The following is a 25,199-nucleotide window of genomic DNA, read 5'->3' on the forward strand; positions in this document are numbered from 1 at the left end:
GGGTGCTTTACAGTACCTCAAGAAACTACAAAGTGTTGCAACAAGTGTGGCGTGCATATGAGGCAGTGAGTGATTGTCTATGAGTCAGTGAAATGTCACGCACTTAAATGGCTGCGTCCGTGTGTCACACGTACACAAAATTGTGCATGCACCACCCTGTATAAATGAATAGCAATTTTGACACCTAACACAAAACTTCAAATATAGATGGCGCTGTGATGCACTTTTTCAAAATAATAAATCAAATTTTGAATTTTTAATGCAAATATTTCTCAGTTTAGCAATAAATAAACATTGTATATTACATAAATAGCTAATTAAAGTATATATTCATCGTAAAATCACATATTTTCATTAAAATTGCATCAAATCATTCCAAAAACTACAAAAATAGCCTAAAAAGACGTAAAGTTAACTTTTTTGTAATAGAATACAAATAAAAACCACAAAATATACTGCATATAAAGTTATATTCGTAACACATGTTAACATCTTGTACATTCCTTGCAAAACAACAATATACAAACATTTCTACTCTACTCTCTAATTATTTACACATAAAAAACATTCAACATCAAAACGGCAAACGTTACAAAAACATTACAAAAACGTTTAAATACACACTACAATTATGAGAAATGTGAAAACTATCAATAAACATCCACGGACAAGTCAATATGACCCACATACAACTTATAATTATTACAACATACGAAAATGTTAAATATAGTCTATACATGATTAGGGTATTGGGTAATAATTGGTCATAACCTCCAATATTTGGCAGTAATACAAACAAAAAACAGCTTTACCTTAAAGATATTCCGAAATGAAAATCTTCTTCAAGTCTGGTACACTCCCAGCATAGAACTGGTGATTATGATTATGATTAGCATGCAATTGACCTTGATTATGACTTGCATTCGCATATCCTTTCACAGGACTCCATTCAACGTCCAAAAAGTTAGCTTCTCGGGCATTCTCATTCAAAAACTCAGCAGACAACGACTTCTCAGCACTCATCATCGAACAACTCCGCTGCAAAGTCTCCTGCTGACTAAAATAATCCTCATCTATATAAGCCTGCAGGTTTTCCAGTGATCTCTTTGAATTAGACCTCTTTATCTTGAATTCATTCAAGTTATTTTTATTCTCTGAAGCTCTAAACTCTCCACGAGTAAATTTTCTTGTATCTGGTAGTTGATTAACATTTGTATTGTTTGTAGTTTTATGGAAAAACTCAAAATCTCCATTGGCTTCAGTCGTGATAGAAAACGAAGAAGATGAACTGTCATAATCCTGATATTCATCATCTTCATCATCAGAATGTTGTCCAGGCTTCAACTGCAGCCTTTCCTGTGATGATTTACTCTCAGTGGTTAACTCATTCAAAGATTCATAACTTTTAGAGCGGATTTTCGTTGCTTCTTCATTACCTAAAGGTATCTGACGTAGAGAATTCTGACTTAAGCTCACATGCTTAAGATAAGGCTTTAATAATCCATGATTATGCTGTGTGGGTTGCTGTAGATGTTGATGCGGTAGTTGGTAATGATTCTGATGTAATAATTCGTTGTTCATCGAAGAATTAGACGAAGAAGGCAGAGATTTAACATTAACACTAGGAAATGAATAGTTTTGACAGAAATTGTTATTTACTAAACGATTCTCTTTCAATTCCTGCATTCTAGGTCTTGATTGCAAATTAGCAGAGTGTAAATTTAAGTTTATAGCGTTAATTCCAACTGTTGTGTTGTTTCGTTGATCATTATGATGTCTTCTGTAGTTATGTATGACAGGAACACGTCCATCGATACTTGTATATAAAGAACCATTCGTAATCGGGAATTTATGAGCTGTTTCAGTCGTGGAATTCATCGAATTTATGTTTAGGTTGTTTATATTATTAGAATTTGTTGTTGTGGTTGTTGGGTAACATCTCAGGGGATGCATCTGGTTGATTTCAAGACTCTGTGGTTGAGAGGTTGAAAAATGGCGGAATTTTCCATCTAAACCCACTAAAAACACCAAATATTAATAAATATTTATTAAAAATGCAAATAATCTTACTATGAGGGAGTTTTCCTTCAATGTGTCGCTTCTCTGTGCATCTGTAGACCCGTGACACCCAATTATTGAATCTTGAATCAACAATCCCCAAGGAAATCGGTATTAAAAGATCTTGTAGTAAACCTAACCACAAAATCACGCTACTGATCGGCCATGGAGTGATTAAACTTGGGAATATACACAATGCCTGTGAAATAATAAAATAATGATGAATATAAACACTTAAAATGTTATTCAATCATATTGTGAGTTAAATTCATGTTTAAAATTGAAAATGGATGATGAGAACGTTTAATTTCGTAATGTTGTAATGATGAAATGAAATGGCATGAAACGCAAAACAAACGAAAGTGATCTCATTGTTACTCATTACGTTATAACATTTTTTACGTTCACATGAATTCACAGTGTATAAAAATAAAGAATACAAACGAAATTTCGACAAAAACAATAAAATTATACATTGTAACTATAGAATTTGATAAATAATTATTATATATTAGAAACGTATTAATATTAATGTGTTATTAAATGGTTTACAACACATTTTAAACGTTTTTTGTTAATTTTCACTTTCGATTGCTTACGATATGAATTAAATGAGAATTTAAACTGGTTGTATTGTTTCCAGTGTGTGATTTAATTATTTACGGCATTGAACATAGATTAAAATGCTTTTTGTTGCATTTGTCCTTATTTTTTGCGTGTTTGTGCGCGCCTTTCATTTCTTGAATGAATGCAAAAAATGATTGATTTTTAAGTATATATTAAGTATTAAGTATTTAGGAGTGTTACAAAATAATAACGTGTGCGGATCGTGAGATTCGGTCGGATCTCAGCATTGAGATTGTTGTCATTATTGAGAAGTGAGCTGGGAACGGAAAACGTTCGAGTTGTAGAGTCACAACAGGCGCCCGCCTTCTCAGACTCAAAGTTAAGCTAAAACTTAAACGTCTGGTGTGTTGGCTGGTGAGTAGAGATTGGTATTTTGACCTACAAAACGACTTGAGAGGTTTTAGAATGATTTTGCGGCGAGTTGGAAGGATTTTACACACCTAGATTGGTGATATTTGATTATTTTGTGTTAAAATGAGATTTTAACAATTTTTGGGTAATAAGCTGTTTTAATTTATAGTTTTAGGTTGTTATTTGTTAAAGGATAATTTTTGTACATAAATATGATATAATATGAAAGAAAAATAGTAGTTTTTGACGTTTTTTAGCAAAAAAAATTGTAAAAATTTGTGAAAAAATGATGAAGTTTGAAAGCAATTTTAGGGCATTTCTAGATGATTCTAAATGTTGATTTAAATTGTAATAGAATAAATAAGTCTTATATTTTACTATAAACTAAAAAGTGTTTAAATATTTAAAATGAATTATGAGATACAGGGTGTTTTTCGCGGCGTGTTTTCAAAAATTAGCAAAATTGATCAACTTTAGACACAGTTTTAGGACATTTTTCGGAGCTTTCAAGCTCAAATAAAAAAATGGTTAGAATAAGCAACTCTTGTTCTATGAATTAAAATAAAAATCATCAAAATTTACCAAACGAATCACAAGATACAGAGTGTTTCCTAAAGCGTGTTTTAAAAATTTTCAAAAAATATGTCAACTTTGAATCCTTTTTTCAGTACGTTCTCTTTACTTATCAAACAAAAACAAACTGGTAATTTAATGAGAAACTCTTGTTCTTGAAATCTATGAAAGAATTATAAAGATCCATCAACTCAATCAAAAATTACTGCACTCTTACTATAACCAAATTAATAGTATATCCATAATATGCGATATTTCACTTAACATTATCAACACCTTCTAAATCTATTCAAAACCCATACAAACAAATGCAAATCATGTGAAACTTATTAATTAATCCGTGTTTAATTACGAAACAAGTTACACATTTGAATATTTGCATATTTGCATATTTAAACAACGTTTAAACGGCTTAACTCTTAAACTATTAAAACTTTTAAAGCATTTAAAGCGTTTTAAACACACTCCCACAATTAAGTCCTACGTACATGAATGTGTATTTACAAATAGATGAACAAATAGATTTGCAAATAGCAACAACATTGCCAGTGCAGATTGCAGTGATTTTACAGGCGCAGGCGTGAGTTTCGTTGGCTGTTCGGCGAAGAGAAACCGCGATGCTCGAGATAAACCTAATCGAAAACTGAACGAAAAGCAAGCGCACAGCAAAATGCAAATTAAAAATGAAGAGCACTTTCGATTTCTATGCCTCTACGCGTATGCTTCGTTCTTGCATGCAATAAATTACAGTTTCTAATTTACACTGAGTAATATTTAATAAATAGAAATACATGGAATTGTAACATTAATAAATGTCTTTGGATTTTATCAAGATTATTAGTGAAAAATATATTATTGGATTGTGAATATTTGTTTAAATATTTAGCAATAGTTATGACATTTATAATTAATGTATCGATTAATAAAAATTAAATTTTAGTTCGCATTTGCAGGGAAGTTAAATTAATTTTAATCAAAATTGCAAAGATTTTACTTTGTCAATAAATTACTCAAAAGATATTATTAAGATATTATAAGATATTATAAGATATTATTATCTGATTAATATAACTAATACTATCATCGAAAGAGTATTTAATCTATTATCAATTAAGGTTTAATTGTTATTTTTATCACTATTATTTTAGTCGCAATCATAAAATTGGTAAAAAAAAGCTGGAGACTACAACAGCGACATAAGCGAGTAACCCAAATGTATCACAATTAAAAACCATTATAATTCTTCAATAAATAACAATAAATTAAATCTTTATATCAAAAATTAAAACCAAATTAATTTGTTATCAACCCATTCAAGTTTTATCATGCTATCGTTAAAACTTTCGAGGTTACTTGAGTTTAAAGTTAAAATTAAATAAGAAAAACTGAAAACTACACAAAAAATTAAAAGTGAAAGCGAATTTTGTTAACAAAATGCATGAAAAACATTATAAACCACAACAAATCTAATTTATGCTGTTTTAATTCTTTCAAAACTTCTGTACACTGTCAAATATCATCTTATTCTCACTCATGTTCATTTAATGTCATTCCACATCTGAAATTAGTTCATTTGTTCACTGATTAAGACGCAATTAAGTCATTAACCATTCACTACAATAACAATAAACTAATTTAACGATTTAACACAAGAAATCAACACCAAACAAAACCATAACTCTGAATGCCAAAGCATAACCATAACCAAAAGCAGAACAAAAACCTAAACTCAGAAACTTAATTACGAGTAAGTTTATCATCATAATATTATTACAAACAAACACAAACAAGTTTTAAACCACGACTGACAATAATAATAATAATAATATAATGTAATTACTTTTAGTAATAACTTGATTTCTCAATTCTGTTCAATATTATGACTTTTATATATAACTGATAACAAAAGCTCACTCACTCACTCACAATTGTTGATGGATGATTTGTACAATTCATATGATTTGTTTGCTTACATATTATCTACTCTTATGTTAATTATTGTCTGTTATATTTTGAAAGCGAGCAGAAAGCGAAACCCATCGAAACAGAACCGAACAAAACTTTCCTTGCTAATTGTGCGATAATGGCAAGTGGCGAATAAACGCGCAGATTACCACAATAAATTAAACAAATTGTCAATAATTGCCTTACAACATATTAAACACAAACATTTACAAAATATTTTCTATTCACAGTTAATACTTAAATCTTAATAACTTGCTTTAAGTACAAATCATAAAATAAATTAAGACGAAAACGTTTATTGCCATAAACTAAGTATTAAAAGCTTTTTACTTAAGTTAAGTTTAGTTTACTTGAGTTAAATTAATCATTAATATACGAATGTAAATTATTGATGCACACAGTTGATTTTCTAAACTTATCATAATCACTTCTGGTTTTCATCGGTTTCCAGCGTGGTTTTTATTTTTTGCGTGATTTCTCAAACGCCACATGGCTGGCTAATAACTATTAAGTTAAGTACACACTTTACACTACTCGTGCTCAACATCTCGACTTCTTGGTATAACGATGTCACGCATGGTTTCACTGGTTTTCACCGCGTTTCCATCTTTTTCTTAACATTCTTAACATATTCGTCATTTATTTCTACTAGATTTTATTCTAGTTTATTATATTTATATTTATTTATTCATTAGTTGTATTTGGGTTTAAAAATTGAAAACTATGCACGAATGTTAATAAACTTTGTGCATCGTGATATGCCGTGACTTTTAAATGTGATGAAAATTTTTGCCATCTACTATCAGACCTTTTAAAATTTCATGTGTAAAATATCATGTGGATGAATATTAGATTACAATTACGGTGTGTAAACGCTTGGATAAAGTGATTAATGATTAGAAAACAGTTAAGGTAGGAATGTTGTTAATTTAATTTGTTATTTATGATTGGATATAGGATAAATGTTTGTAATTAATGAAGTATTTCATTAAAAGTGATTTTGTTCTTGTTTTTATACATGAATAGTCTTAACTTACTTTGGGAAGAAATTGTGGAAAAGTTATTGATTTAATGAATTAAAATTATATATCATTCGAAAGAGAATTTAATATATTATCAACTAACGTTTGATTTATGTTTTTATCACGATTAGTTTAGTTGTTATCTTGAGATTTGCACAAAAAATTGGGAGACTACAATAGCCGAATGAGCGAGTAACTAATATTAATGTTAACTTCAAAGTCTTGTAACTCGGAAAATAATAAAAATAAATTCAATAGCTAAACATAAAATTAAACCTAATTAAACATGTTATCTAATTGTATTCATCACAAAAACTTAAAAAGTTATTCGAGTTTAAAATTTCACAACATAATTAAACATGAAATATTTCCTATCACAAGGAAATAATTCTACTTAGAAAACGATTTGTGTTTATAATTAATCTGGCATGATTAAAACAATCATTCAAACATTAAACATATCTTGTTCTTATTCTCAGACGTTCAATATTAATTGCAATTACACTTCGATAGTAAACGTCAAGCGAATAGAGTGGCTCTGATGCAAATTAATTTCTAAGTAGACTAAACTTAAGTGGAATAAACTAGCACTAGAACTAGTAATAGAGAGAAATGTGATTGTGAACAAGATGCGAATTTGTTCCAGTGGAAAGAAATGCAAGTAGAAATCTAACCAGAACCAGAAATGACATTGCTAATACATAGTCAAATTGTAATACGAAGTGAATTGTAAACTGATATTGCTAATAGAGAATCAAAACACTTAAGTAAGTGTGTTTAATTTAAATCTTAAGTGAGTCACTAAGAAAACAAGAATTAACATGAAGAAATAGATTAAATAGAATATTTTACTTCCGGTGTATTTATATTGAGAAGAGAAAAATGTGAAAATTTCATTTCTGGTTCTGCTTTCAAGAAAAAATGTTGAAAAAAGTTGATTCGTTATGGTTTTTCATAAACTATTTATAAAATATTGTTGTTATCAAAATCATTCTTTCAAATATTGATAATATATTAAATTTTACGTCAATTCGTGAAAAGATTTTGTTAATATAATTATTTCTTAAAAAGTTATTAACAATTGAAATTTGCATTGAGAAAAAAAGTTTTAAAAAATGATAATTTACCACAATTGATCTGTAATACTTGATAACATTTTGTTATCAGTAAAATAGTAACCGACATAGATTCTAAATTTAATACTAAATAGCTCAGAAATGAAATCTTGACTCTAACTTGATTGGATTTGGTGTAATTAATAAAAATCTATACAATTGCAGTAGTATTGCAAGTGATGAAACTCAATCACAATAATTCTGTAATTACTCAAAAAGTAATGAAGCAAAACTAATAATTTTATAGAATTGTGTTCAAAATTAAATTCTGCTTATAATTATGCAAATAATTTGCTCATTCGACTTATATACCAAAAATTATTAACAATTAAATTTTAATTTAGTAAAAAAACAAAAAAATATAGTAAAATTAACACAAATTGTTTTGTAACTTTTGATAAAACACTATAATCAATAAAATATTTATAAAGTAGAACTAGAATTTCCTCCTAAATACATAACCAGTAAAATAATGAATAAAAATTAATTATCTTTTGTATAATTAATTAATAATTACACTTTTTACACAATTTTTTTTCTCTCCACATCTAATCGTTTAATAATTTTTCTAATTTACTAAATTAGTCAAACCAATTATTTTAATTACTCCTAGATTCTCGCAATTCCCCAGATTTTTCGATTTTAATTATAATGACACTAAAATGTCAAATACCGTTGGGTGGAATGCTGGCAGAAATATAAAAATAGTTTCGAATGTTTAGCGTTTCCAATTCGTACGATTCCTGCGCGCATTCAGCATGATGTCAATGTGCCACGGAATAATAATGTGCAAAACATGCGTGAATCTCGTGAATATAATCAGAGCTGCTAACGGTGCTTCCCAGTCGTAAAGACACGTCGAGAACGGATATAAAACAACTCTGTATATTGTCAGTATAAGAATGTGTCTGTCTGTTAAGGTGTAAATTATTGACCAATTTGCACTTTATTATCATAACTTTACAATCGTGCAAATTAAGTGTCACACATTTGCGAGGAATTCAGACTTTCATATTTTAATATTAAAAAATTATTTAGAACACTCTGTAAAGTTTATTATATTTTTTTTGTTTAAAAATCAGTTTTAATTATATTTTAGTAAAAAATACAAAAAAGTTGAGTTTTTTAGAAAAATATTCAATTTTAAGAGCTAATTAGGCTAAAGTAATTAAGGTAATTAACAATTTAAAAATGTTGTTTGAAAGAGATTTTATTCCACTGTCTAAATTAGTTTAGATAATAAATTTGTCACTATTAGTTTAGTCATAATCTTTAATTTTGTATAAAAAAGCGTGGTGACATCAACAGCCAAATAACTATAACTAATATACGTATAACTAATGAACTAATCACCATAAATGACTTTTCTTTGTTGTAAATCACGCATAAATAAATTCTTTATTAGATACCTTTAAATTCAAAGTAAAAACATTAATAATTAATAAATAATCAGTAATTTTGTGTAAAAAATCCTCAAAAACTCTAAAATAACTAATTTTAAACGCTTGTAATTACTTTTGTGTTTAAGATAAATTAAAAATTTTACCTGTAAATGAAACCTCAATAATTCCTTTAAACATATTTTTAATTTCACGCATCTATCTCAATTTCTTTTGGCATAATCAAAAATTAAAATAGAAAATGCAAATGGAGATTACAATGCCCTCATAAACAAGTAACCCTCGTATTATTAACCATAACAAGACTTATTAACAACTTAAGTAATTATTACTTTCATCAATGCCTTACTTTTTTGTCTCAATTCCTTTCCAACTCCTTTCAATCTTTTTTTCCGTACAATTATCCAGTTATTAATAGAAAATCATTAAAAACTGGCACATCCAAGATGGTAACGATCAACATTCATACATTCAACGCTTTCAAGACGCATAGCGTACTTCTCTCTTCAACAGCAACACAAAACAAGAGAGATGGAATATTATATTGCGTAATCCTTCACATCCACAACACGTTTGAACTCTTTTCATCTCTTTGTCGCTGCTCACCGCTCGAAATCTGAAATGACCTCGAAATGAACCGCACACAAACGCAGAAACGTTAGCAAGTTATCATCAGTAACCGCATGAAACAAGCGCGTTTCAAGAAGGAGGTCTGCACCTCGAGGTGTAGGTCAGGAGTTGAAAAAAGTCGAAAATCTACACACTCGACTACACTTCACCAACTTCAACTAGAAATATGGATATTGGATAGATTCTTGGTCTGATCTACTATTAATATTAATATTAAGCATATAAAAAATTAAACTTTTACTTTACTTTATACGCTGTAATAATTTTGGTGTAATTCACGGTTTAATTTGTCGTTTTGGAAAGAAAGGATGTTTTGTAAGAAGTTTGTGCTTGACATACAAAAGTGATAATTTTATTATCTCGGTGACAAAAATGTTTCTCTGGTAGTTAAAAATCTTTTGACGGTGTTACAACAGCGTTACAAACATTAATATTGCTAGTGTTAATGTTAGGAACAATAGTGTGCTTTAACAACATTTATAGCAGGTAGTTGCAATGCTCTTAGAACAATGGTGTTGTTAAAATTGTCGAAAGATGCTAAAAAGCAATAAATTATGAATTTTTTTAGGGCAAACTTTGATAGGCAATAACTCAGAAAGTAATAATAATAACAAATTTAAAAACAATAATAAAGTGTGGTTTATTGTTTATAAAATGCTTTTTGTTTCATTATTTTGTCATTATTAGTTAATAAATTATTCTAATTTATAAATATTTTGTAATTTTTGAAGTTGAAAAAATAAACTTTCAACTTTGACTGCTCATCACTCCAAAGAGATTAGTGATAATAGAAAAATTTAAATTTTGGATGATAAAGAATTTATTCTTTCATCATATTTTGTTTATTTTGTGGATTTATTGTTATTAGTTTGTTTATAATCTTTATTTTTGTAAAAAAAAAAGTCGGAGACTACAACAGCCCTAAAGCGAGTAACCCATATACAGTCTGACTTCAAACCCAAATAACTCATTAACCAATCAAAACTAATTAAAATTTTTTAAACCACATTAATATATGACTAATTCTCTACCAAATAAAATTTATTTCATATTTTTACCTCAAAAATTTTTCAAATTATTCTAATTCAAACTTTAAAACACAAAAATACGATTATTCCCATGAAAATCCAATATAAATCCATCATAAACTCATAGATGGCGCTACCAGTACTAAATCAATAATAAAATAAACAAAAATACTTACGATTACAGGATAATGATAAAACAAGTAGCACACAATCAAGATAGGATTGATAGTCTCCAATCCAGTGCCATTATACTCGTCCTTCTTCCTCTCCTTGATAGCATTCAGAGGCCGTCGACTATTCGTCGAGCTAACCGTAGTGCTCACTTGCGAGAAGTCACTCTTCCACATCGTAGAATACGCACCATCATACCCAAACCCATTGTTATTCCGATGAATCGTGTACGTATCATAATAACTCTTATCAGTACGATTCGTGGCCGTTGACAAGCTCAACTCACTCAAATCACTCGTCGATTTCTTCCTGTAGTCAAAACCACCTCTCCTCTTCACTTTAATATAAACCACGCATGCGTAGAATAAAGAAATCACGCCGATCAATGCCAGAAAAGTATGCAGGATGATAATAAATGCATTATACTTGATATCCAACTGATAAGGCAACAAATCACACTCTTTGAAGGTGTTTAGATCAAAAGTAGCGGTGAATTCATATGTTTCCGGTTTTGCCAAGATGGCCGCCACGCCTACGCATGCGCAGAGAGTGGTTAAACAAAACAGGTGGTAAATGACATGCGTTGGTGTTAAATATTGCCGGAGATTCTCTTGTTTTCCGAAGAGTTTCACGGAAAACACGCCGATGACACTCAGGGTGGCCAAACAACTGGCGTGGAAGGTGTGGGCGGAGTTAAATGTCCAGGCAAAGATGTCACAATAGTCGAAAGCAGGACGATGAGCAGCATCGATTTTTTGTAGGGCTATGTAAGTTGCAACGGCGAGATTACGCAGCGTGGATTCGACGAGAATTGCGACGATAGGGATGTCATAAGAGCGCCATCTGGATTTGTTCTTGTGGAAGATTACAAGTGTCCAAAACTGGACTATGAGAGTGATGGGTATCGCTATTATCACGATGAGCTCGTAGTTTGTGGTGTGCATGAACATTTTAACGTCTGAAACAAAAAAATAAGTTTAAGAGTTAATTATGGAAAAGTCATTAAAGTAATTAATAAATTTCACAGTGTATGTGATAGAGGAGTTATTTGACTATATAAATTTGTTTATTTCATAATTTTATCACTGATAGTTTGTTAGTAATCTTTAATTTTGTAATAAAAAACAGGTGACTACAACAGCCGCGTAGGACAGTAACACATTTCATTTTCTTACTTAAATTGTTGATAACTATTAAACAAATCAAGATAAACTAATTATTTAAACTTTATTTATAAGACAAATAAATTATCTATCAAATGAAATTTGTTTCAAATTTCTTTCTCAATTATTCTCTGAGTTATTCACAATTAAAATTTACCCAAAAAAATGACTTAACAGTTAGTTATATCTCATTACTTAAATTGCCAAATTCAAAGTGTTTGCCTCCTGTAAACATGAATTTACCAATAATAATGCACCCCGCACGCCTGACACAGATACGCACCGTCCGGTGCAATAATTTGCACGTAATAATTGCTGCTGTTCATGAATATGCATGCGTTTTGTTTCATCCGCGCTTTGTATTAAAGCGGTAATAATTGAAATGTGTGTTAATGTTTGTATGTTGAAAAAATGTTTATGTGCCAGTTTATGTATCTGTCCGCACAGTTCCGTACACCTGGATAATTTATGCGCAATTAGTTTTTACACTCGGTAACACACATCAATACCAGACTTACGAATAGAACACTTAAGTATGGTTGATGTGAATGTTAAGTTGACTTAAGTAAGATATGACCTAATAGGCTAATTAATCGCGTAATTTGTTTTAATTACTGATGAGGAATGTACCGCACGTGCCAGTTTACAAAATTATTACAGAAAAATCGAATAAAAATTTTTTTAAGAAAAAAAAAAAATTCGAAATTTTTATATTTTGTTGATGATTTATTATTTACCTAAGAATAATGCGTTTTAAAGTGTGTAGAATGTTTCTAATATTTATAAAAACAAAAAATGTTGTAAGTTGATATGTCTACAAGACCATAATTCGAGAGGAAAGTTTTTTTCTTTTTGAATGTTTCTTATGTTCCTAATGTTTCTAATGATTACACTCGAAGGCGTTATATAATTGATTAGCTGAGCGTTGATTTCTTTTCGTTCCTTATTTGGCGATAACCAGCTGGACTCACTTCTAACTTTACTGTTACAAAAATTTATAGCTTCCTTGAAAGTTGATGAAACACACAAAAATTTGTTTTGGCTATAAAAGACAAACTATAAACAATAAATAGATGATACAAAACCTAATTTTTTACACATAAACTAAGCTTTAATTATCATTTTAATCATTCAGATTTAGAGGTTAGGTTTGCTCGTGACCAGAGATTTTATATGCGTTAGTGTCCTAGTCGCGCATTGGTATCTCCAATGTTTTTTAAACTTCTTTTCCTAATAACTCATAAACTAATTGGGATAAAAACATAAAACAAGCGACAATCAATAGAGGATATTTAAATTTACCAATAATAATTAAAATTGTAAAGATGGCGCACATGCGCAGTGAATTATAATGCGTTAAACATAAACCTAACTTTCCAACATATAAATTTCCATTTTTGATCTAAATTAACAAAAAAATTAATTAAAAATACAAAATAAAATATGATTGTGCGTTCTTTATTTAGTTCGGAGATGTTTTTGGCCGAGTCATCATCCTACGCAAAGAAATAAAAATAAAATGCGTGGAAACAGAAAGTACAATGAACCATAAAACGCAATTTCATTCAAACTCGATTCATAAACATCTCTCGTCGTACCTATCTCATTTTGTGTTTAATCTCATCTCATCACACAATTGTGTAGCCATTGTTTCATACCAAATTGTATATTATCTTCATAATGTCATATAATCTAATGTGACTAATGTAATTTTAGTCTGAATGTGATTTTTTATTCGTTTTGCTATTAGTTCAGTAATTTTACAATCATTAATGTTTATATATATTTATAGAGATGTAATAAAAGATTGAGTAATGTTATACATATATTTTATAACAAATAGACCAGAAATACAGTTTGTATTTAATTTTACTGCTTTATGATTCTTAAACGTGTTGAAGTTGTGGTTTAAGTTCAGTAAACAGTAATTTACTGTACGAGTATGATGAATGTAAATAAATAAATAAATAATAATGGTAAATAAAAGGATTTTAGTTTGGTCATTACTTGAGGTATTTAGTGTGAATTGTTGCTTGTTTATTACAAGATAACAAGATCAATATGAATGTATGATTGTAAGGTGAGTAATGAAAAGAAACGTTAGTCTTTTGAAGCGTTTATTGACGGACACCTGTTTGGAAAATTATGTTTAACTAATATTTGGCTTTTGTTAGTTGTATTATGAAATATTTAATGTAAATAACAGGAGATACAACGTGAGTTATAAGATTTACATCCGTTATATTAAAAACTTTTATGGTGTTAATAATAGTTTCAAAAGTTTCAAGAAATGAAAAATAAAGATTAAACTTTGATCGGTTATAACATATAAATTATAAGATGAATTGGAAAAATATTGATGTTTATTGTTAAAGTGTTTATTCATCTACCAGTTAAAATTTATTTCATAACTTTATTATTGTTAGTTTGTTCACATATTAAATTTTATTTAAAAAAACATGGGAGACTACAATAGCCACATAAACAAGTAACCCAAATGTATTATTATCTTCAAACTTTAATAACTCGCAAACTAATAACAATAAATTAAATGTGTTTTATATATTTGAAAGCCAAATAAATTTTCTATCAACACAAATTTATACAAATTTTTATCACTATTTTCAAAATAGTGTTTCAATGATATTTTAAGTTCTAACATCGTAGTTATCCTGTTGACAGTCACAATTTAAACATATTTTTATAAATAATTAATTATCATTTAAAAACGACCACATTTATCAACACAAAGTCATTGTATCAACAAATCCTTGACTATTTCGCCGGCAAACAACCTTGAAATGTTGATGAATAATGAATTATTCATTAAACTAAACATTCCTCTGTAACAATAATAATAAAAAAAATAACAATGTATCTCATCAATACCTCAATCAAATTTCAACTACGGGTAAATAAAAACAAAATTAAATCTAATGAAAATTGCTATCTATAAATAAGTCTACACTACATATCAATTATTTACGCCTTAAACAATTCATAGGTACCTACTACTCTAGTCATACTCATACTCATACTCATACTCATAATATTGTAACTTGTTAGTGAAATCATACACGCTGATAATAACATGACTCACAACAATAACATGACTTATCGAACGTGCCTTATTTCACTTCATTCCGAACGCATTGATTTCGTCAACAATAATAATTGCCCAAGACCAAGAATCATGCACGTTCGTATTTCGAACGCAGAAATAAATAATTGGCGATTATTGCCTTCGATTGGCAATGAAACTTAATTTTGTACACATCGTCAACATCGACATCAACATTAATAAGCTAGATTAATACTTGTTAGCTTGACAACTATCGACGTATTATTATTATTTTATTTCAACTTGGTTTTGTAGAACTGAAAGTTTATAAAAGTAGTTGTTTTGGATTGGATTGGAAAATGTGGTTTCGTGGGCGGCGCAACCTACAAACTGATTACTAAGCGAGCGAAGTGACTAAAGAGTAGTTCATGCAGGCACATGCATACAAATGATAAGTAAATGTGCATTGATTAAGTCCAGGAAGTATTTTCACTCATTATTTGTGTTATACATTTTCTTTCAAGGGGAAAAATAGGAAAAAAGTAAAAACGTAAAATAAAATTATTTTTTGTTTGTTTGTTTCTTTTTCACGCTTAAACTACAAGATAAAAATTTATGAATTTTGATGTAGATATAGGTTTGATTATGGAGAAGAACATAGACTACTTTTTATTGCAAATATAAGTGTTTAAAGGGGTAAAATTGAGGTTTAAAATTTGCAAAACGTATAAAATTTAAGTAAAATGTATAAAATGCCAGAAAATTATTACAATCTATTCTTATATGGACTAATATTATAAATTTGTCTATTTGTATGTTTGTGTCCTTTTAACGTCTAAACCACTTGCAGAATTTTTATAAAAATTAGTATGGAAATAGTTTAAACTATAGACAAAAACATAAACTATTTTTTTCCTCAAAAATAAATGTTTAAAGGATTAAAATAGGGGATGAAAGTTAATATTACCAATAAATCATAATTATAGTCAAATATTTCACACACAGATGGCGTTAAATATGTTTAACTTTATTAATTTTATAGTTAATGCTTCCGTAAACATAATTCCTAAAAAATAAAACTTATTATAACCTCAAAATATGTAAATAACTAATTTTTAAACCATTTCGCAGTGTTTTACACAATTTACCTACATTTTTCCGCTTGTAACGCATATAATTTGTGTGCGCTTCGCACAAGATTCAATTATTGCTTCAAACAGGACGTGACAACTGCACACGCATGTTGTACAACCATTTTTTCCTCTTAAAAAAACTTAAAACACACAAATTAATGAAACTTTTCATGTTTTAATGTTTTAATGACCTACTAAAGCAAGTAAAACTGTAATTATTCCTCTAAACGCTGTATAATTACAAATATTTATACATAAATACATCTATAATATAAAAATAAACTGCAAAATCTGTTGGTAAGCGCATAACTCAACAACGCCTAGTCCAATTTGGCCAATTCTTTTTGTAAAATGTTCGTTAAAGTCCAAGGATGGTTTTTACAGCGAGAAAAATTTGAATTATTGCCGGGAAACCCTAAAAACAGCCCTTTTCTATAGGATAAAAAGTGGCATTGAGATTCAATCATAGTTATAGTTAAATAGTTGAATCCGAGATGGCGCGCTGAAGTGCATTATTTGCAATTATTTATATAATTAATTTCTTTAAAATAAAATTGCGAATCTAATTGATGGAATTGACACATACTATGTCTAGAACAAGAGATAAAAACAAATTACATTTTTATTAAACACATCCAAGACACAGTCACGGGCAAAACTAGTAAACATATAAAATATAAAATATGACGTCAGAATGATTTATAACATTTAAAGATTTATAAATTGCTGCCATCTGTCAGGTTTTTCTACAAGTTTTTCCCAACTTTCCGCTTCGCGCAGACAATTCTCGCTGGTGAATAGAATTTCTACGGCTTTAGTTCGTTTTGCTACGGCTTCATGACTCCGGACATAACTTGGCATTGAAAAGCCAACAGTGTATGCCAACATAGACACAATCTATAACTAACTAACGCGATTTGCATTAGTTGCAGTCGCGGTAGTCGTAGTCGTAATTGTAACTCACCGAGAGTGAGTGTTTTTTCTATGCGAGGTGGTAAAATGGTAATACCGTTGCAATTCGTCAGAAGTCAGAATTAAGCATTGGTTGAGTGTGGTGTGAAAAAATGCGAGGCGATGGAATGTTATGCCGGCGAATCGCCGACGCACACACGCCGATTATAACAATAACGGTGCGCGGATAATCACCGGGATGCAATCGCAACATAGCGCAACAGTATCGCAACAATCGCAACAATACAACACCGAGATTAACAACTGCACAACATTGCAGTGTGTACAATGTATTAACAATGCGGCATAATGCCTAAACAGTTCTTTTTGTATGCGTGTTTATTTGAATTTGATTTGAAGGATTTTTGATTAGATTTTTGTTAATTGCGAGATAACTAATTGAGATATTTTAAATTTTTTTAATGGAGTTTATTTACAATTTAATTCTAAATGTATTAGTAAAAAGATTTTGTTGATAGCGTTATTATATCAAAAGTTATTGCATAATTTGTTAACAAATTGAAATTTTTATAAGTTTTTTGTTTAATTGTTAATAACTTTTTTAATAAGAAAGGCATCAATAAAAACGTGACGTAATTATAAGTAGAATTTAATTGGGAATATTTTTGTGAAAGAAATATCAATTCATCATTAATAGTTTAAGAGATATTAATAAAAATGTATCAGTTTTCAAAACAAGCTGCATGCAATAATTCTGCTTTATTTTAGTTTTTTATTGATAATGCCTAAACTAATTGAGATAAACAAATGATTTCTTCAAATAACTCTTCATTATTAAATTATAAACTAAATTACATAATAATGTTATTCTTATCAGTTTGTTATCAACACTTATAAGCTATTTTTTTGAGAATTTAATTTTTATTTTCACAATTTTCAACTTTAATTGTTTATAACTCTTTTATTATTAACAAAATCAATAAAATTATTTTATATGCTGATAAAAAATTTAATTGTTAATAAAAGTAATTTTCAAAATATCTCTATTAATTCTTGCGTAATTAATTAAAAACTAAAAGTTTTCATTCTTCGACTGAACATCACATGCATCATTAACAATCGAACAAGACATAATCCTCTCAACATATATAAAAACTTATATTTTTATGCATGTATATTAATTCTATGACCTATTGTCTGTTGCTAATATGATAATCACATCCGATTACCAATGCTAAGTACCATTAATTTGTTATACTTGCGCAAGATGCGTAGGCAACACACAAGATTACAAAATAATGCAAGAAACTTGTAAATTGTTAATAAAAACGCGCAAAAATGCAAAAATGCGTACGGATTACAATGCAAAAGGAAATGCAAATGCGAATGTTTGTGTTGGCCGATGCGAATGTTGTCACAATAGCAATAATTGGCCAACAAGGTCAAACGACCTCTTAAAAACAAATTACAAATTACAATAGTGCAACCGGCAGAAACAACAGTGAGCAACAATGAATAATGATAAGTAACAAGTGACGAGTGAGTAACACGTTGAATATTTGTGTGGGGCAGTGTTTTTTTGTTGCTAAAAATGTAATTAATATGAATTTTAACACAAAAAATATGAAATTTTGAAAAATGTTTAATATTACTAAAAATATTAGTTATTTGTTTATAATTTCAACGTTTATAACAATAAATGAAGTTTATCATTACATAAAATTTAAAATAAATCAAATTTTTATCATAACCTTCAATATATTAACAATCAAAGTTGATTATATTTAGATATTTATTTTGCTTCTTGAATTGTAATGTTTTTGTTCACAAAATTTGCTCTAATTAAAAATTACGAAATTAGACTGTCTTGAAATTAAGTACACTTATTACTAAAAAGATTATCTAAACATTGGCAACTAGTTTGTTAAATTACAATTATTACTTTGGATGATACAGGATGTTAAAATAAAAATTTAGATTTTTGGCATTTTTTTGTATTATGTTTGTTTTTAATTGTTAATAATCGAAATTTTGCGATAATTCAATTAAGATAGATAGATAATTAATCTAGTTACCGGAAGAAGTAAAAATTTTGTTGATAAATTGTTTAGTTTTTGAGTTATAACGACTCAAAGTAAAAATTTATTCACAAAAATGCATATAAACACTAAATAAATACAAGTTTTCATAAAAAGGCTATAATTTTCTTATCTTTCGTGATATTTTCTTAAAATTAGCAAAATTGATAAATGAATATATGCTAAATAAAATGTTGAAAAGAGTTTGTCATTATCTTAATTACTTTCTATAATATTTACAATCAAAATTGATTATAATTTGATACTCATTTTGCATTTGGAATTGTAATGTTTCTGTTCACAAAATCTGCTCTAATTATAAATTACGAAATTAGATTGTTTTGAATTTATGTACACCTGTTACTAATAAAATGATCTACACAATGACAGCTGGTTTGCTTAATTACAATTAATACTTTTGATGATACAGGATGTAAAAATAAAAATTTATAGTTTTTTGCAATTTTGCTTATTTTGTGTGCTTTGAATTGTTTATAACATAAATTTTGCAATAAATCAATTAGTATAGATAGATAATTAATCTGGTTATCAGATGAAGCAAAAATATTGTTGATAAATTGATTACTTTTTAAGTTATTGCGTCTCAAAGTCACAAAATATAAAAAAAATTGAAAACTTTTTCATTTTTACTAAAATTGCAGTAATTTTCAACAATTATTACAAAAATCCGCGTTAATCATTCAAAAAATCCTACAACAAGCCATATTTTCAACATAACCTTAAATTTTTCATAACCTCAAATATATTACCTGTCAATTTTCCATAATTTCAACTTCCGCTTCACAAATTTTATCACTAAAAACACGATATAATCTAACATATTGCTTCAACCATTTAACTTTATGTAAAGTTTACTTGTAGTTGACAAACGAAACCGGACGTATCATCTAGTAACTTAATTCCCTGCATGTTTAGTCCCCATCCGCTCATTTTTTGTCCGTTTTCGTCGGTTTGTCTACTTTTTGTGTACTTTTTGTAGCTTTTACTCATAATACCGGGTTCAATGCTCAACCACACTCAACCACACTCAACTACACTCAACTATACTCAGCCACACGCTGTAAATTTCGCATCCGTTTCCATTTCAGCCAGTTTTCCTCTTTTTTGACATTATTGGCGCGCTGCTAGTCACGCCTCGTGCGCTTCCATCACGATGTTGTTAACTACAACTCGTATTCCGCATACAGTCACGTCATGTCATGCTTAACGGCTTCATGATCAACGGATCAGGCGATCAGATCAACATCAAATACTCACCGAATGTAAAACATGTAAAAAATTGAAGAATAAAATGGACTACGTGCGGTATTGTGCGCGATCACGATCGCATTCATGAAATGTGTGCATGTTATTCGTTTTGCATGACTTCTTTTGCATGTGGCGATGATGATGATGATGATGGCGTGATTGTAATTTACCACAAGCGCACACAACGCACGCACGCACTGGATCATAAATCAATGGAGGAATAGAAGTGGTAATATGAATGCAATTTTTTGTTTTTAATTAGTTTTTTAGTGAATGTTTTTGTAGGTAGAATGTTAAATATGTTTTTGTGGATTAAATTTGTGCTAGTTTTGTGTTGCGTATTTAGATTGTAATGAAACTTGGCACAATTGTTACTAATAAGATTATCTAAACAATGGTATGTGATTTGGTTAAGTATAATTATTACTTTTGATTATATAGAGTGTTAAAGTAAAATTTTATTTTTTTTGTAAATTTTTCGAAAAATTGTTATAACTCATTGTTTATAACAATAAATTTTAATAAAATTAGTATAGTGTAAAGGTAATTAGTTATACTATACGGTGGAATTTCAATTTTGTTGATTGATTGTTTAGTTTTTGAGTTACGGCGTCTTAAAGTCAAAATTTATTCACAAAAATGCAAATTAAATTAAAAAAAATACAAGTTTTCGTAAAAATGCTATAATTATTTCATCTTTGGTGATATTTTCTTGAAATTAGCAAAATTGATAAAGGAATATATGATAAATAAATGGTTAAAAAGATTTTGTGATTACCTCAATTACTTTTTGTAATATTTACAATCAAAATTTATTATAATTTGATATTTATTTTGCATCTTGAACTGTAATGTTTCTGTTTACAAAATATGCTCTAATTATAAATTACGAAATCAGATTGTCTTGAAATTAAGTACACTTGTTATTAATAAGATTACCTAAAGAATGGCGGCTGGTTTGTTTAATTATAATTATTACTTTTGATGATACAGGATGTTAAATAAAAATTTAATTTTTTTTTAAATTTCTCGCATATTTTGTTGATTTTATATTGTTTATAATGTAAATTTTATATTAATATTATTAGAAAAGATAGATAATTAACCTAGTTATCAGATAAAGCAAAAATATTGTTGAAAAATTGATTACTTTGTGAGTTATTGCGCCTCAAAGTCAAAAAATGCAAAAAAAATTTAAAACTTTTAAATTTTTTACTAAAAATGTTGTAATTTTAATAATTTTAGTCAAATTTATAAACAATTTTTACTACTTACTAACAAATACCTCTCTGTTATATTTATTTACTAAAAATACCAACTATAGAATTTTTTTTTAAATTATTTAACATTTTTCAATTTCAATTTACTTTCTGATTCCGATAACTCCTGCCTGCAATTGTGATTATAAATTGTTGCAAATTTACAACATCGATCCAAAAAACAATCGCATAACAATAGAATAGCAATGCTCGCATTTCGTACGAGTCTATCAATTAAGGAATTGCTTTACGCTCACGCCTGCCAAGCCAAGCATGGACTAATAAAACAGCAACACAGCTGAAATCAACTAAAGTAAAGTGAAGTAAAGTGAAGTAAAGCAGGCCCAATAATAGTGTTATGTAAGCGCGGTAATAAACAATCTAACAATCCGACAACGAACAATCAACAAACTTGAGCAAGATGCGAACGCTCCAACGCTCACATTCGAAGCAAAAATTTGTGAAAATTTTATACGAAAATTAACAAATGGCAAATGGCAAATTGGATGGAATAATTCATAATGCGATTGTTTTAGTTTTTTATGAATAAGTTGTAAAATAATTGTGATATTGTTATGATTGTTTCTAGAATTGAAAGAGTATTAAATTTGATGTATGATTATGAAAAGAATTTGTTAATTTGGGTGTTATGTAAAAAGTTATTAACAATTGAAGTTGGATTTTGAAAAAAAAAATTAACAAAATGACAAATAATGGACAATAACTTTTGATAGAATAATGTTATCAATTAAATATTTGCGTTAGTAGATTCACAATTTAATTCTAAAGATAGTACTAAAGAAATTATTACTGTAAATTAATTAACTTGTGAGTAATCTATGAAAAATTAAACAATTTCATAATCTTTTCAATTTCTTTTCAAGAAAGTTGAAAGTGAAACTTTATTATTTAATTACTCAAAAACTAATTAAAATAAACAAATATTACTTTCATAGCTATCTTTACAATTAAATTCTTCATCATATTTTCTAAATTTTACATTGATAGAATTATTAATTAATAAGTTATAGGCAAGTAAACTTAATCAAAATAAAATATTAAATTTACTCATAACTACCATATTAAATTGAAATTAATATTAGTAAATCTTTAATTATTCGTTGATTTGATCGTAAGACTCTTGAGTTTCGTGCAGCTATGCACCACTCAGCAATAAACGCTGCAGCTGTAAACATAAATGTTTATTTCTTCGGTTTTGCTGACTTAGCGGCGCCGCGTTGCTTAAGTATGCTTTTGACCAATATAAATCCGAAATTTTAATTTAGTGTGAGTTTGCAGTTGATACTGACTGGGTCATTACTTTTTTTACTTTAAACTTTATTTAAATTATATTTGTTTTGTGAGTTGTGGCAATAGAACTTTGTGAGATCGTCAAAATCAAAGCTAAGTATATTTCGTATTATTTCTTAGAATAGTCATCGACTTTGTAGTCAAGTCACTGCTGATAAAAAGCTCTTATCAATAAAATCTTTGTATGAGTCCGTTCCGAATTTAATAGTGAATAGACTATTGAAAAAATAATAATTATTAGTTGATTCATTATCGAGTTATTAGTAAAATACTAAACAATTGTAATTTTATCATTATCCAAGTCACTTCATATTTTATTTATTTATTTATTGCTGAATTAATGGAAAACTAATAAATATAAACAATTATATACTTTTAAAATACAATTAAAATTAAATTCTTTATCGACTGGTTCAAAAATTATAGTGATCAGAGTAGTAAATCAAAAGTTATAAGCAATTAAATTTGAATTTTTAAAAAATCGATAAAAACCAACTAAAATTAAATTTTTACTTTTAATTTCTGGTTAAAAATAAACTCTTATCAATAAAATGTTAACATAAATACATTCAGAATTGAGCATTAAACAAATTTCTAAATCAACAATTAACATAATTCGATTAATTTCTACAATACCGCTATGTTTAACCAAAAAAGTAAAAACTATAATAAAATTTAAATAATTTCTTAATTTATTTGTCAATAACCAAATTATTGCGCAAAATCGATGTGGGTGTAATCACCAGAAACATAAAAAACAAACTGACTGCATAAAATTACCAATTTTAAATTATACTCTAAACTATAAATTCAAAAAACGAAATAAAATAAAATAAATAAAAATCAATGAAAAATGAAAGTTTTTCATATAAATCTCGGGCATAAATTAATAAAAATATATTAATTTAATTTATTGATTCAGAGGTGTAGAAATATTTAATATAATATATGAAATATGAAATATGACACATTATTTCATGCTAATTAACCAGCAATCAATTGACTATATTACGGATAGTTTAACTTTTATAAATTGTTAAAGAGAAACTCCAACTTTAACTCCATCGATATTAGAAACTCATCAATACTACAACTACAGTCCATTCTAACAGATTCCAACAGATAAAGCCAATAAAGGAAAATAGTTAAATCCCGGAAATGCAAACCGGAAATTAACTTGGTCACATATTAAATAAAAACAAAAATTAAACACGAGTTTAAAAATAAGTTTAAATATAAATAAATAAGTTAAAAATTAAAATTAAAGTTTTACTAACCTTAAACTATATTTTCCAGTAAATATCAAACAGGACTGATGAGAAGTGATCATGAAGTTGTTTATTTTAATATTAATCCAGTTGTAACATGATCCACCACTAATATACTAATATAATTCACTCATGATAATAATTAATTATTATTCACACTTTTAATCATTCATGTTTTTATTTATTTTTTATTTTCTTTTTTTCTTTTGATACTAATAAAACTAATAATACTAATAATAATCCATGTAAGTTTATGTAGTTTAACTTTATGTTTACATTTGTAGTTTTGTGTCTTTTTGTTTTATTTATTGCTATTTTTGTTTACGTGCAAGTAACGCGAACCAACGCGCTCGGAACGCGAACGATGACTGATCGCCGTTGATTATGTTCAATGTTCACTCGGTACTGTCGAGGAGTTGCGCGTTGCGTTGTGGGGAATCGCGAGTTGTAGTTGTAGTTGTGGTTGTTTATACGTGTTGTACATGCTGTTGGAGGGACAGAGAGACAAAGAGAATGGACGAAATTCAGGTCACATTCGCGATCGTTTTCTTCCAACTTCCAACATCAACACATACAATATTCAACTACTACTTCCACAATATATACCACTACTACTACTGCAGTGATTATTATTGCAGCTGTGAGCTTTATGAAACAGTTTATGAGTACTTCCCAATGACATTTATTTTAGTACCAGTGGATAAATTATAGTATTCAGTAGGATTTTAGTATCTAATTGTTATTTGAGGACTTACACTGCCATCTGTTGGAAATTTAGTGAATTTGGAGATAAAAATTTGTTGTG

The 25,199-nt window shown here is 28.3% G+C and overlaps 1 protein-coding gene and 1 long non-coding RNA gene across 2 annotated transcripts; one reads left to right on the top strand and one right to left on the bottom strand.

Moving 5' to 3' along the window:
• Positions 1-451: 451 nt before the first annotated feature.
• LOC135801940 (uncharacterized) lies at positions 452-24,788 on the bottom strand. Its single transcript, XM_065315480.1, has 4 exons — positions 24,404-24,788; positions 10,946-11,898; positions 2,071-2,257; positions 452-2,018 (listed from the first exon to the last, which is right to left on the bottom strand). Exons 2-4 carry the CDS (start codon positions 11,888-11,890, stop codon positions 814-816), a joined length of 2,337 nt encoding a protein of 778 aa, XP_065171552.1. The 5' UTR covers positions 11,891-11,898; positions 24,404-24,788; the 3' UTR covers positions 452-813.
• LOC135801950 (uncharacterized) lies at positions 739-2,685 on the top strand. Its single transcript, XR_010550483.1, has 2 exons — positions 739-873; positions 942-2,685. It is a non-coding gene; the product is annotated as an uncharacterized lncRNA (long non-coding RNA).
• Positions 24,789-25,199: the final 411 nt, after the last annotated feature.

The sequence above is a fragment of the Atheta coriaria genome, unplaced genomic scaffold (genome assembly GCF_025399875.1).
Source record: "Atheta coriaria isolate IRGN ID8LTWV9N9 unplaced genomic scaffold, Caltech_Dcor_3.1 hic_scaffold_2_pilon, whole genome shotgun sequence".
Classification (NCBI taxonomy): domain Eukaryota; kingdom Metazoa; phylum Arthropoda; class Insecta; order Coleoptera; family Staphylinidae; genus Dalotia; species Dalotia coriaria.